This window comes from Phocoena phocoena, chromosome 15 (assembly GCF_963924675.1).
Source record: "Phocoena phocoena chromosome 15, mPhoPho1.1, whole genome shotgun sequence".
Lineage (NCBI taxonomy): Eukaryota > Metazoa > Chordata > Mammalia > Artiodactyla > Phocoenidae > Phocoena > Phocoena phocoena.
The window spans coordinates 8520436-8533700 of NC_089233.1; the positions used below are offsets into that span (position 1 = coordinate 8520436).

A 13265-nucleotide genomic window follows, 5' to 3' on the forward strand; every position below is an offset into this window, starting at 1 on the left:
GTCAGAGCTAGAGAGTGGGCGTGAGGATGGAGGGGGAGAAGTGGACGAAATACCATCTGGTAGGGAGAATGGCTGGGACTCGGAACCGGTTGAATATGTCGGTAGGGGGGTTAGGAGAGGAACACTACCTACTTCTTAACCATGTGTCCCCTGACCCCCAGCTGGGGTGTCACCCTCTATAGGTTTGGGCACCTCTGCGGCCCACTATAGGGAGGATTTTTTTTCACCATTTTAACCTTTTTTTTCTTTTCTTTTTTTTAATTGACCTATTGTTGATTTACAATGTTGTGTTTCAGGTGTACAGCAAAGTGATTCAGTTATATATACACATATATATCTTCTTTTTCAGCTTCTTTTCCCTTATAGGTTATTACAAAATATTGAGTAGAGCTCCCTGTGCTATACAGCAGGTCCTTCTTGGTTATCTATTTTATATATAGTAGTGTGTATATGTTAATCCCAATCTCCTAATTTATCCCTCCCCATAGGGAGGATGGAGTCCAGCCTGGCAGGGGGAGGAGCCCGTCTCTTCCAACCCCCCACCATTTCCGCAGGAGTGTGTGTGTCTCAGGTCCTGCTGTGCTGACACCACTGACCCAGCTTCACCAGCCCTGGGCCTTGGCTTGTAAGTGTCCACCTTGGTCCCTGTTTAGCATTCAGCTGGAGGTCCCTAGGCCTTGCTTGCGGGGCAGGACAGAGCCCTCGGTCACCGGGCTCTGAAGGAGGGAATCCCTCCTGCTGTAAACATCCCCTGAGTTACATCCTTGGTCCTTTTCTGAGCAGTGGAGGCTCAGAGGAACTGCTTCCATCTCACCTTCTCCTCAGGAGACCAGCTTGTCATTGTCACCAGCACAGAGAAAAACAGTACCGGCCCTTCAGCACTGCCGAGCCCCAAACTCAGAGACCCCTGGGAGGGAGACACCAGCTGGCTGGGCCATCGGCAGGGGGCCTGGGACCTGGCAGGGTCAGGAAGGAGGTGGACAGAGAGCCAGGCTGGGCCAGACCCCCAGCTGTGTGGGAGGGGCTTCAGGCCAGGGTCCAAGCCGCATGCCTGGGGATCTACAGAGCACGTGAAGGCTGGGAGGTGGGAGCGAAGCCCAGGATTTCATGAAGACCCGGAGCAGGACGTGTGCAGGGACTTAGGGCTCATCCCAGAGCCGGCAGGTGTAAGACGAGGTGACTTAACGCCAGCACCTGCTGTTGGGGGGCCGCTGTTGCTGGACTGAACTGACTCAGTAGGACCCCTCTATGTGCCGGGGTCTCTTGCTGGGAGAAGCTGGGACCCAGGGAGGACATCTGGTTATTGGGCGAAGTGGTCTCAAGTGTGACCACCACCTGGAGTCTCCTCTCCCCTCGCACCTCTCAGCTGAGGCCACAGGCATTACGAGGAGAGGCAGAAGAGCCAGGCCGTCCTGTTTTCAAATCCCAGCGCCCCCACGTTCTAGCTCTGTGACCTTGGACAAGTCCGCATACTTCTCTTAGCCTGAGCCTCTGTCTGTGAAGCGGGATAGTAACCTGCCTTTCAAGGCCGTCACAGGATTAAGGGAGATAATGCATATAAAGCACCTTGCGCAGTGCCTGGCACGTAGTAGGTGCTCCATAAATGGAGTTGATTGAGGATTATTTGTCCCAGAGCTGTGGGGACAAAGGGTCTAGTCGTCCCAGGCACCCTGCCTTTTTCTACCCTAGACCCCTCCCGGGTCAGCGTGGGCCCGGGTCAGGAATCACCTGGGCCTCTCCCCTCTGCTCTCCCAGGAGGCAAAGGCTGAGGAGAGGGAGGCTGGTATCCAAATCACCCACTCCCTGAGGATGTGGCAGCACCTGCCAACTTAAGGCCACGCAGGAGGCCTGGCTGGCTAAAAGTCAAGGGCTTGGACAGGGGAAGCGGGTAGGCAGGGCAAGGCTGCCTGTCTCAGCGCCGCAGCCTACTGGCTCCGCTGCTTCCCAAGCCGATCTGGCTCCCTCATTGCCGCTTCACTCTTCGGGAAGGATGTGCCACATTCATTTTTGCTTGGGGACTTCCTGGGTTGCCCTCTGGGGCTGGGGTGGGGGGAGGGGACAATGCATTTCTTTTTTTTTTTTTTTAATTTGGCTGCGTCGGGTCTTCACTGCTGCACGAGGGCTTTCTCCAGTTGCGGCGAGCTGGGGCTACTCTAAGTTGCAGTGCGTGGCTTCTCATTGCGGTGGCTTCTCTTGTTGCAGAGCACGGGCTCTAGGCATGCGGGCTTCAGTAGTTGTGGCACGTGGACTCAGTAGTTGTGGCTCGCAGGCTGTAGAGCGCAGGCTCAGTAGTTGTGGCGCACAGGCTTACTTGCTCCGCGGCACGTGGGATCTTCCCGGCCCAGGGCTCGAACCTGTGTCCCCTGCATTGGCAGGTGGACACTTAACCACTACGCCACCAGGGAAGTCCCGACAATGCTTTTTTTTTTTTTTTTTTTTTTTTGCGATACGCGGGCCTCTCACTGCTGTGGCCTTTCCCATTGCGGGGCACAGGCTCCGGACGCACAGGCTCAGCGGCCATGGCTCACGGGCGCAGCCGCTCTGCGGCATGTGGGATCTTCCCGGACCGGGGCACGAACCCGTGTCCCCTGCATCGGCAGGCGGACTCTCAACCACTGCGCCACCAGGGAAGCCCTTTTTAAACTTTTTATTCTTATTTTTATTTATTTATTTATTCCCCCCCCCACCCCCCCTCCGCCCCGGCTTGCGGGATCTTAGTTCCCTAAACAGGGATGGAAACCTGGGCCCTCAGCAGTGAAAGCGTGGAGTCCTAACCATTGGACGGCCAAGGAATTCCCAGAACAACTCCCTATTTAACAGGCCAGTAGCTGTGACTTGCCCAAGGTCACAGGCCAGGGCTGGAAGCCCGGACTGCTGGGCTCCAGAGTGGCTGTGCCCTCTACCGACCGCGCAGCCGCTAAGAGATGGGGAGGGGAGGTGGAGGGTAACTTGAGAGCTAGCTTTGTGGGAGACTCCAGTCTAAGGACCACTTGGAGTGAGAGCTTGGGTGGGGGAAGGGCCCCTGACGGAACATTTGGAGGCCTGATAGGTGCTTCCTAGAGAAGCGTAAGTCCTTGATGCCAGGGGCCGGACACCAAGGACACGGCCAAATGCCGTCCCCCTCCACCGCTGCCCTCGTCGGATAATAAGCCTCCCAGTGCAGGGGGAGATCCAACCGTCGGGGTGGGGCTGTTGGGGAGGGAAGGCCCCTGAAAGGTTGGGGCTCTGTGAGGGGGAGGCCTTTCCGAAGGGGAAGGTTCAGTGAAGAGGAAGGGTCTTAGGAAGGGGGCGGGGCCCTGTGACGGAGAAGGGGCGGGGCTCTGGGAGGGGAAAGGTGTGTTTTCCTAGAATGAAGCACGGAAGGCTGCTTCTCTACTGTCCCAGTAATCCTGTTTCCCAGCCACTCCCACACTCCCTCCACTTCTCGAGTCTCCCAATTCAGCAGGAATTGCAGGTTTAATTAAGGTCTGAGACTTTCTCTGCAGAAGGATACTCCATTCCCCACCCGCTACTCCACCCTGCCCCTTGGGATCTCATTTCTTTGGCCACATCCACAGCTCATCAAACCTGTTTTCATTGCCAACTGGAAGCCTCCTTTCTGTCTGTCTTCAGCAGCCTTCCACCCATCCATCCCTCTCTGCAGGGACCCTCCGCACCCCCACCTGGTCCCCACCTGGCGGTGAACACCAAGTCCCCGTGCCCCTTTCTTTTCCTACAAGCGGCCCTGCGTGGCAGCCTTGGCCCTGCCTTCCTGAGGGCCTTGGGTGGTGGTGACTATCTTTGTCTGAGCCTCAGTGTCTTCTGGGCTCCAAAGGGACAGTGAGCCTTGTCTTGGCTGCCTCTTAGGGAGCCCAGGAGGCCTGGATGAACAGACAAAGATGTGGTTTGGAAGGACTGCTGTCCACAGGCTGTCTGTCCCCATGTGGCTCCAGGCCCTAATGCACTGGGCATTTCTGATTTCTCAGCTCACTGATAGTGCAAGCCTGATGGGCGGGCCCTGCTCCCCACTTTGACTCCCTCAACAGCCGGCCCAGTAGTTTCAAAGTACTCAGGGCAGATACAAAAGGGAGGCTTGGGAATACCAGCTTTCTTTGGAGCTGCACAGATGGGAATGGCTTTGTTCTCTGTTTCTTTGCCTCCAGCTCCACGTGTGAGGGCTGTCCTGTCTCCACTGGATTTTCAGGGGGAGGTCCCTAAATCCTTACTGATTAATGCGCAACCCCTCCTTCTCAGCCTGACGAACTCCTACACGTGCTTCAAGGCCCATTCAAATGTCTTCTCTCATAATCTCCCCTCTGAGCTCCTGAAGCACTTGACCCTCTCCTGTCCTGTCCTATAACCATGATTCTAATCTGTCTTATGGTGGAGTTGGTTGTTAACATGTTTGTTTCCCTTCTGAGATGGGGAAGGAATAGGGGCTGGAAGGGTGGTCTTTGAGGAAGTGACTCTGATTCGGCTCTGGGGTCCACCGTTGCCCAGAACAGTGCCTGGCACACTTGTGTGCCCCTGTGATTGGTTCTAAACTAGATAGGGTGAAACCTAAGCTTCCAGGGTGGGATTTCTTTGCTGAAACCACAGGCAGCCCTCACACATAGTAGGGGCCCACTGTGCTTTCTTGCCTGGCTGCAGCATCTACTTGGCAGAGACCAGGCAGCTCGATCCACCCATTTTATAGAAGGGGAAACTGAGGCTTTGATTTATCATTGATGTTTACAGGCCTCTCTCCTGCACTGGGCTGGATATTTCTGGAAGGCATGGACTGTGTCTCCTTGGCTTCTGCGAATCTGAGCCCAGGTCAGAGCTTGACATAGAGCAGGAGTTCAAGATGGCTTATTGGTAGAATAAACTAATAAATGAATGAAAGTTCGGCTGGGCTTGCAATGGTTCAGATTCTGACCTTACAGGCTCCCGGGTCCCAACGCTGGCTCCGCCCCGGCGCCGCCCTTGGTTCCCTCCACGCCCCCAGTGCCCCGCCCCGTCCCCGCCCCGTCCCGACTCACCCCTGCTCCTCCATCATCTCCTGCAGCTCCATGCACTTGAGCTCCACGCGCCGCTTGCGCTCGTGGTCCAGGATCTCGCGGTGCGCGCGCTTCACTAGGCCGGGCTCCGCGGCGCGCAGCTCCTCCTCTGCCCGCGGCCAGGCCCCCGACGAAGCGCCCGGCTGCGGAAAGCCGTTCGCCGCGTCGGGCGGGGACGGCATGCTGGCGGCCCCGTTGTTCACTGTGGAGGACATGGTGGCTGCTCCCGGAGCTGCTGGCCTCGGCCCTGCGGGGTAGAAAGAGACACCCGGCGGGATGGTCACTTCTCGGGCACCTGCTAAGCTCCTCTCGGCGCGGGTTAATCCTGGAGATTTAAAGGACCACTCACGGCTCTAATCCGCTTCGCCTCATGCTGCAGAGCCGGGCTGGTGGCAGGTTTGCACCTTTGGGTCAAACCCCAGGGCATGAGGGGGAATCGGACGGACACTGGGCTTTCCCCATCTGTAAGGTGGGTGGATTCAGGCCGGACTAGACGGGCTCTAAGTAACTTTCTCAAATCCAGGGACCTAGTACCACTCAGGACAACCCTCTCTGCCTTGTACCAATGCCTGGCCCCTGCCTGCCTGGCCCCTGCCTGCACGCCTGCTGGCAGCTCCCCAGGCAACCAAGTCGGTCTCTGGGGAAATTTGTTGGTTTTATTCTTGTTTTTCCTTCAGGCTCAGTTTAACACCCCCCTCTCACTCCCCAGTGCCCATTCTCCTGGCTCTGGCCCCTGGAGTCACAGACCACATGTGTTCCCCCCTCCCAGGCTGCTCTGGGAGAGCCCTGCCGAGACGGGAAGATGGAACCTTCTCCAGGCTCAACTCCATTCCCACCTCAGATGCAGTTTTCAGTTCCCACTTGGATTTGGCTAACTTTTCCAAAGTCCATTCCAGGTAGGGGCCTGATTGAAGCCCACAGGACTGTCCCCTCCTTTGTTCTGGGAACACTGCTTCTGAGGATGTGACCAAAAGTGGCACTGACATTAACTCTCCAGGCAGCCACATCCTCCTGCCAGCTTGGGATGGGGTAGGAGGCAGTATGGCTTGGGAGGTGAGAAGCTGTGGCTTCATGCTAGACCCAAAGTAGAACATGTGCCTACGTGCACCCTGCGCATGTATAAGCGCGCGCGCGCGCGCGCACACACACACACACGCACACACACGCGCGCGCGCACACGCACACACACACACGCGCGCACACACACACGCACACACACACACCGAGGACTTATCTTAGCAGAGGGGAGGCACCTCCTGAGCTATTTCCATTTCCTTTCTCCAAGGCTCTGCTAGTTGCTAAGCAACAGGCAGGCCTCCTTCCCAGGGAGTGGGATGGGAGGGAGGGAAGGGGTGGAGGGAGGTGAGAAGAGAAGGAACTGGGCATGTCTGGACATCCCAGATGGGGCCCTCCTTCGGTACAACCCCCCTGCCCAAACACATACTCCCCTCACTGGCCTCAAAGTGCTGGGGGGTGAGGGGTGTTCAGAGCCATGGAGTCTGAAAGGCAGAGAAGAGAAGGGGACTGTGAGAGGAAAAAGGCTCTGAAGGGGACAGTGACAGGAGGTGACAGTGGTAATGAGAACACAAGCTCCTTTCATATGTCCATCCCCCCACATGTCTGAGTTCTAGGTCAGGCTTCTCTACTCCTTGTTTTGTGACCCTGACGATGTCACTGCTCCTGTCTGAGCCTTTGTTCCTGACCTGTGCCTGGGAGCGTCATCCAGATTCTTCAGAAGAGGAGGGCTCTCGGGGATTTACAGAGCAAAGCTGTTCTTCTAACTCTGCTTCCCGTCTGTCCCCAGCCCAGCCCTGCACCCCAGCTCCACCAGGCCTTCTCCTAGGGTGCCCCACAGGCATCACCCACTCACCAAGCCCCACACAAAGCTCTGGGATCCCTGCTTGCTACCTGCCTTGGCTCCAGTGCATAGCTTACGGCCTCCAGCCAGGGACACGCATGGAGCTTGGAGAACCCCATTGTCCTGGCCCGCCACAGCTCACTAGCATCAAGTTTGGTCCCTCACTCCCTCTGCTCAACTTTGCTCACATTTATCCATCTCCTTCTCTCTCGTTACCGCCTCAGTTCAAGCCTCTCCCTCTGGTCCACTCTGGCCTCAGCATCCTGTCTGTCCCTCCCTCCCCGACCTCTTTCTGTTCATCTTCCATCAGCAACCTGGGAGATTGGTCCAGGAGCAAGTCAGCAAATCATGCCCTGATTAACAGCCTCTAGTGGCTTCCTGTCACTCTGGCTTCAAGTCGTGACATGGCCTGTCTACTGGACTAGCCGTCCCCTGCTGCTCCCACACAGATTCTCCAAACCTCTTGCATCCAGGCCTTTCCCCCTGCTGCTCCCTTTCCCTGGGATGCTCTGCACCTGACTCCTGCATGACCTCAAAATCACTGCTCACAGGCCTCCCCACTTTCTGGAAGCTCCCCCTCCCCGCTCTGGCTGGTGTGACCCTCCTGGAGCTCTAGCCACTCACTGTTTCACTGTGGGCACACAGGTCTGGCTCCCCCTGAGGACTGAGGGCAGTTTCGCCTCAACTCCTAGGGCCAGCAAAGTGCCTGAAACGTGTGGATCCCAGTGCCCCGGGGTAGAACAAGGAGGAGGCAAAAATGGAGGTGGGACAGAGGAATGCCGGGCAGTCCTTGATACAGCCTGCAAGACCCCTTTGCATTTTGCCTTAGGCTATCTTACAACTTCATCCCGTGCCACACCTCATCCTGTAGCCAACATCCAGCCCCTCAGCCTGGGTCATCTGTCCCCAAACGTGCTCTCACTCCTTTGTGCCTTTGCCCATGCGGTTCCCCTGTGCTGGAATTCCATTTCCTCTTCTGTCCACTTGGGGAACTGCGGCACAGCCTTCTGGGCCCAGCCCAAATGTCACCTCCTCTGGGAAGCCTTCCCTGCTTTTGAGGAAGGATGAGTCATTCCCTCCTTGTGCCCCCACAGCTTTTGTCCTCATCTCTTTAGATACTGAGGCTCAATTTATTGTTTGCATCTGACCACTGTTCTAGCCCTTTGAGTGAAGGGGACCATCCATTCATTCTGGCTCCCCAGAGCCTACCCAGCACCTGGCAACTCAGGAGATGCACTGAGGGTGTGGGGACAAAATGCTTGGGTCCCAGTGAGAGCCCGTGGAGCCAGGTTCTGAGTAATGGTGCTCTGTATGCTTTCCCTCTGATGTGGGAGAGGCTCCCCAGCCTAGAACTTGGCCTGAGCTCCCGAGGGCAGGGGAGGGGAAGCTGGTGGGAGCAGTTCTGAATGCACTCAGGTCTCCAGACCCTGAGAAATCCTATCCCTGGCACTGGGAGAATGCCTGGGTAAGATGGCTAGGCTGCTGAAGGTAGTCTTTCAGGAGTGACTGAAGGAAAGGAGAGGAATGTGAAGACAGAGGGCAGATGCTGTCTGGATTTTCACTAGGACAGACGGTGGATTCTAGCAATTTCACCTGGTGATGGAGGGTGCCAGGCAGGAATCAGAGGCACGTTGTTGAAAGAATGACCCCTGAACCCCTAGAGGAGAGCCCAGGACCCTAAGAACAAGTCATTGCACACTGAGCCCACTTCTTTCCAAGTCAGGGTTGCTGGACCAGCAGACCAGGGAGTTAGTTACTACAGGCACCGAGTCTCTCTGTGGGGTATCTGATATTATCTATTACGAAATCCTTGTGAGATTTCATAAGAAGAAAGAGACATTGTGCTGGTGGGAACTAATATTCTGTACTCTTTTATTTGGTGGATAGATTAACCTATGCTCAAAGGGAGCTGATTAATGGGTCAATGTCACATTAGATGGGGGTATCTAGTGGAAGACCACAGGGCTCTGTCCTCACCCACATCTGATCCGATATGTTCACCACTGACTGGATGGAACTCTGATAACCTGATGATCAGATTCACTGAGTACGTCACTTGAGAAGGCTCATAAATTCAGGGTCAGAATCTGAAAGGACTCAATAGACTGAAAAGATGGAAGGAGTCTAAGAAGGTGAAGCGGCATAGTGAGAAATGCCACATCCTGAAGCTGGGTCCCAAATTAACTTTCTAAAATTGGAAGGAGGTAGCCATACTTTAGAAGCAGCATATTTAGGAAGGATTTATGGGTTTTCAGCGGTCACAGGCTCAATTTGAGTCAGTATCATGATGTGGCTGCCCAAAGTACATGCCATCTTAGGCTACATCAACAAAAACACGTCTAGAATGGGGAGGTGACGATAAGAATATCCAAGCGGTCAGAATCCCAACCTTCGGATACTTGAAGGATTGTAGAGGATTTAGGCCAAACCTGGCTGAATCTGTTGGGAAGCTTGTTAGAAGTAGGTTGGGTTGGGCTTCCCTGGTGGCACAGTGGTTAAGAATCCGCCTGCCAATGCAGGGGATACAGGTTCAAGCCCTGGTCCGGGAAGTATTCCCACATGCTGTGGAGCAACTAATCCCGTGAGCCACAACTACTGAGCCCATGTGCCACAACTACTGAAGCCCGCATGCCTACAGCCTGTGCTCCGCAACAGGAGAAGCCACCGCAATGAGAAGCCTGTGCACCACAACGAAAGAGTAGCCCCCGCTCGCCGCAACTAGAGTAAAGCCCGCGCACGGCAACAAAGACCCAAAGCAGCCAAAAATAAATCAAATAAAATAAATAAGTAAATTTATTTAATAAAAGAGAAGTAGGTTGGGTCGCCAGATTTGGCAAATAAAAATACAGGATGCACAGTTAAATTAACTTGGATTTCATGAATTTCGTATTTGGGACATCCTTATACTAAAAGAAAATTATTCATTGTTTATCTGAAATTCAAATTAAACTGGGTGTCTTGTATTTTATATGTGATTCCTACCTAGACCTACTGAATCAAAATCTCTGGGGGTGTAATTGTCAGTGTTCCCGAGGTGATTCTGATATAGACCATCTGTGGACCAGCAATTGGGAGCCGGTTTTACAGCAGCCGTTCTCAAATCTTAATAGGCAGCAGAGTCACCTGGAGGGCTTGTTAAACCATAGATGACTGGTCCACCCCTGAAATCTCTGATTGGGTAGATCTGGGGTGGGCTCTGAGAATTTGCATTTCTCACAATGAGAATTTGCATTTCTAACAAGTTTCACCTGTGCTGGACCTTGAACCACACTGAAGGGAGCAAACCCCTAGCCAATCTGGGTGGTTCCAGAAGACAAAGCCAGGACTCCTGCGGAGAAGTCATCTTGAGTGGACTTCAGCTAAGTCCAAGGTAGGATTTTTTTCCCTAACAATCAAAACTTTAAAAAAACTAAGCAGTTCATCCCAGGATGAGTGAGTTCCCCATTACAGGAACTACTCAAATAGGAGCTAAACTATTATATTCACACAACAAACACTCGCACAGCATCTGCTCGCCCCCTCCCCCAGCAACAAATGCTGGAGATTTGGAGACAAGCAAGACCCCATCCTGACCCTCTGGCAGCTCACAGGCTAGTTTGGGAAACCAGTAGTTATCGCGGTGTAGTGTGATAAGAGAGAATTTGAGGAGTGTCTGCATCTCCGCCTGGTTGGTCAGGGCAGGCTTCCCAGAGGGGTGAGAGGGGCTGGAGACAGGGACATCAGAGCAGCTGGGCCCTGGCCGGGATTCAAGAAATAAATGGACAGACTGGGCAGGACTGTTGGCGGACTGGGTGTGGGGTGGAGGGAGGCACCTTGGATAACACTGGGTCTCTGGCTTGGGCGGCCAGGGGGATGGTGCAGACATTTACTGTGATGGGGAATATGGAGGGCAAACTGGGCTCTGTTAAGGGTGAGGGGCTTCTGGGGGTCAAGCAGGCAGCTATGAGGTCATAGACATAACACTGACCCTGACTTGTTAAGGTCCTTGGGGACATTGGTGCTGTGTCTCTTTGGAGGCAGGGTGGCACATGGGAAGTCTCTTATTGACCCCTGATTGACTGTGAGACCCTGAGCGAGTCTCTTCCCGTCTCTGGACCCTAGTTTCCCCAGTGGACAATGAGAGACTGGACTCAAAGACCCCACAGGTCTTCTCCTGCTCTGGAAATCTAGGTAATACTGACTATGTATGTATACCGCCAAGCCTTCAGCCCACCTCCTTCCTGCTGCTGTAGCCAGTGGCCAGGGCCACACCATTTCCCCCCAGAGCTCAGCCTGAGGCTGTCCCCAGCACTGGGTCAGGTCCCAAGGGCAGGCCCAGATGCTGGGCCAGTCAAACCCATGCGCAGATTAAGTCATGAATTTAATGCTGTCTGACTGGGTGGGTGGAGGGGTGGCGGGGTTGCATCTCCCCTTCTGACAGCCAGGAAGTGGTTAAAGGGCCATAGCCCTGACTTCCAAGCCTCACTCCTGAGTCCTTGGGCTTGCCTCCTTCCCTCAATCCCAAGCCTGGGTCCCCTGAGCAGGCCTGGCTGAGGACAGGATGGAACACAGTCTGGCTGCCAGTACCGGCAAGTCCAGTCCTGCTGGTAGAGATTAATTGAAGGGGAAATAGCCCATCTGTACTGCAGGGTCCAGCCTGCTGACAGGCACAGAGGCCTCTCAGCTAATGAGATCATCACTCACCTCGGGGCTCAGAGGGGTAGGATGCTAAGGGTGGTAGTGACTGGACCAGGTCTGGGGAGAGGGAACAGTGGACCACATATGTGTCTGAGAAGGAGACTGGGTCGTGCCACGGGGAACATGGTTTGAGGCGGGGAGACAGGGCCGTGCTCTTTGGGAACTCATGAGCTGAGTGACCTTGATCGTGTGGCTTAAACTATGGGCCTCAGTTTCCTTGCCTGTGAATTGGAACTAATAATAGCACCCTCCTCGTACGGTCGTGGTAAAGGATGAATGCATGTGAAATGCTAGCACAGTGCCTGGCACACAATGAATGTCCCATAAATGGTGATGATTATTTGTCAGTGGTGACTGTCCTCTTTTGGACGTGGTGGGGGTGAGGAGTCCTTGGACATCCATGTGAAGATGTCCAGACGGCTGAGCTCTGGGTCTGATTGGGGGATGTCATCACATAGCTGGGGACTGAGACCCAAGGGTAAGCAAGGTTGTTGATTGTGGAGGGAGGAGAGGGCAGAGGCCGGAGCCCAGGGCAAGGATGACCTGGGCCACCTTTCCCCATCGCCACTGGCCTCAGCAAACCCCTCCCAACTCACTTTCAGTGTCTCAGCCTCCAGCCCCCATGGCACCAAACCAGGGGCCCCCTTTGCTCCTGGGGCTCAGGAGCCTGTCTCACCCAGGGGCAGCACTCACTCCCCTGGGGGCTCCTTTCCCCACCCCTGCCTGCCAGAGACCCACCTACCCGGTGATGATGTCAGGACTCGGGGCCTCTGCACCCTCAAAGGTACAGGTTCCTACAACTTCAAGTAAACTCTTGACCTGTGGTCATACACAATTTAACCACCTTCTTGCCACTAAGGTCCCTCTGCTGCTCCCGCTGGCTCAGGAACAAGGAGCACTGGGTTGGGAATCAGAAGATTTGAGCTTGAATTCTGGTTATACCAGTTCTCCCTGGGTGATCAGGGAATGTCACCAAACCTCCCCGAGCCTCAGTTTTCTCATCTGTAAAATGGGGACAATACTCCCTAGCGCATAAGGTGGTGGGATTGTTCATTCTTTCAGTGACAAGCTTGTTATGAAGACAGATCCTGATTACCCCTCACCCCCCACCCCCCAATGCTACAGGAGCAAAAACGAGACCATGGAGGGTCTACCTTTGCCTGCGATGGTCAGGGAAGGCTTCACAAAGGCAAGGGTGTTTACACTGGTCCTTTGAAGGATGAGTCTAAGGAAGGGGGAGTCCAAGCAGGGGACGGCACGGGTTGAAGGCAAGGGTACGGCGAGGTCCAGGGACCTGGGATTAAGAGGGTCAGGGTGGAGTGGGATGCATGATGGAGAGCAGCCTTCCCGTGAAGTTGGGGACTACTAACACAGGGTGAGCCCGCCCAGAGAAAAAGCTCAGTGTGGGGAGAGGGGGTGGGGAGGGACGTGCCTCCGGAGTTTCCTGGAGGAGAGAGTTCTTTGTAACTGTCAGAAACGTGATGGAACTGACAAACACATGTGAAACCAGGCACTTAGCTTGTGAAACTAAGTCTGGGTCTTTGTAAAAATAAGTGTGTAACGACAATGGTTTTGTCAAGATATTTTATGAAGCTGGCAAAGAAAACCCATCTCCACTGTGTCCAAGGAATCTGGGTGTGCCCCTTCCCCACCCCAGTCCCTGCCCTGAAGCCAGGCTGTACTCCTGACAACAGAGGATGTGTCCCCAGAGC

The 13265-nt window shown here is 54.6% G+C and overlaps 1 protein-coding gene across 1 annotated transcript in view; it reads right to left on the minus strand.

The window, feature by feature from the left end:
* Nucleotides 1-5233, minus strand: part of SRRM3 (serine/arginine repetitive matrix 3) — a 32296-nt gene extending 27063 nt beyond the window's left edge. Inside the window, exon 1 of the mRNA XM_065893128.1 lies at nt 5001-5233. Coding sequence (XP_065749200.1) covers nt 5001-5233 — 233 coding nt within the window. The remainder of the gene's footprint in view (nt 1-5000) is intronic.
* Between the last annotated feature and the right edge of the window lie 8032 nt (nt 5234-13265).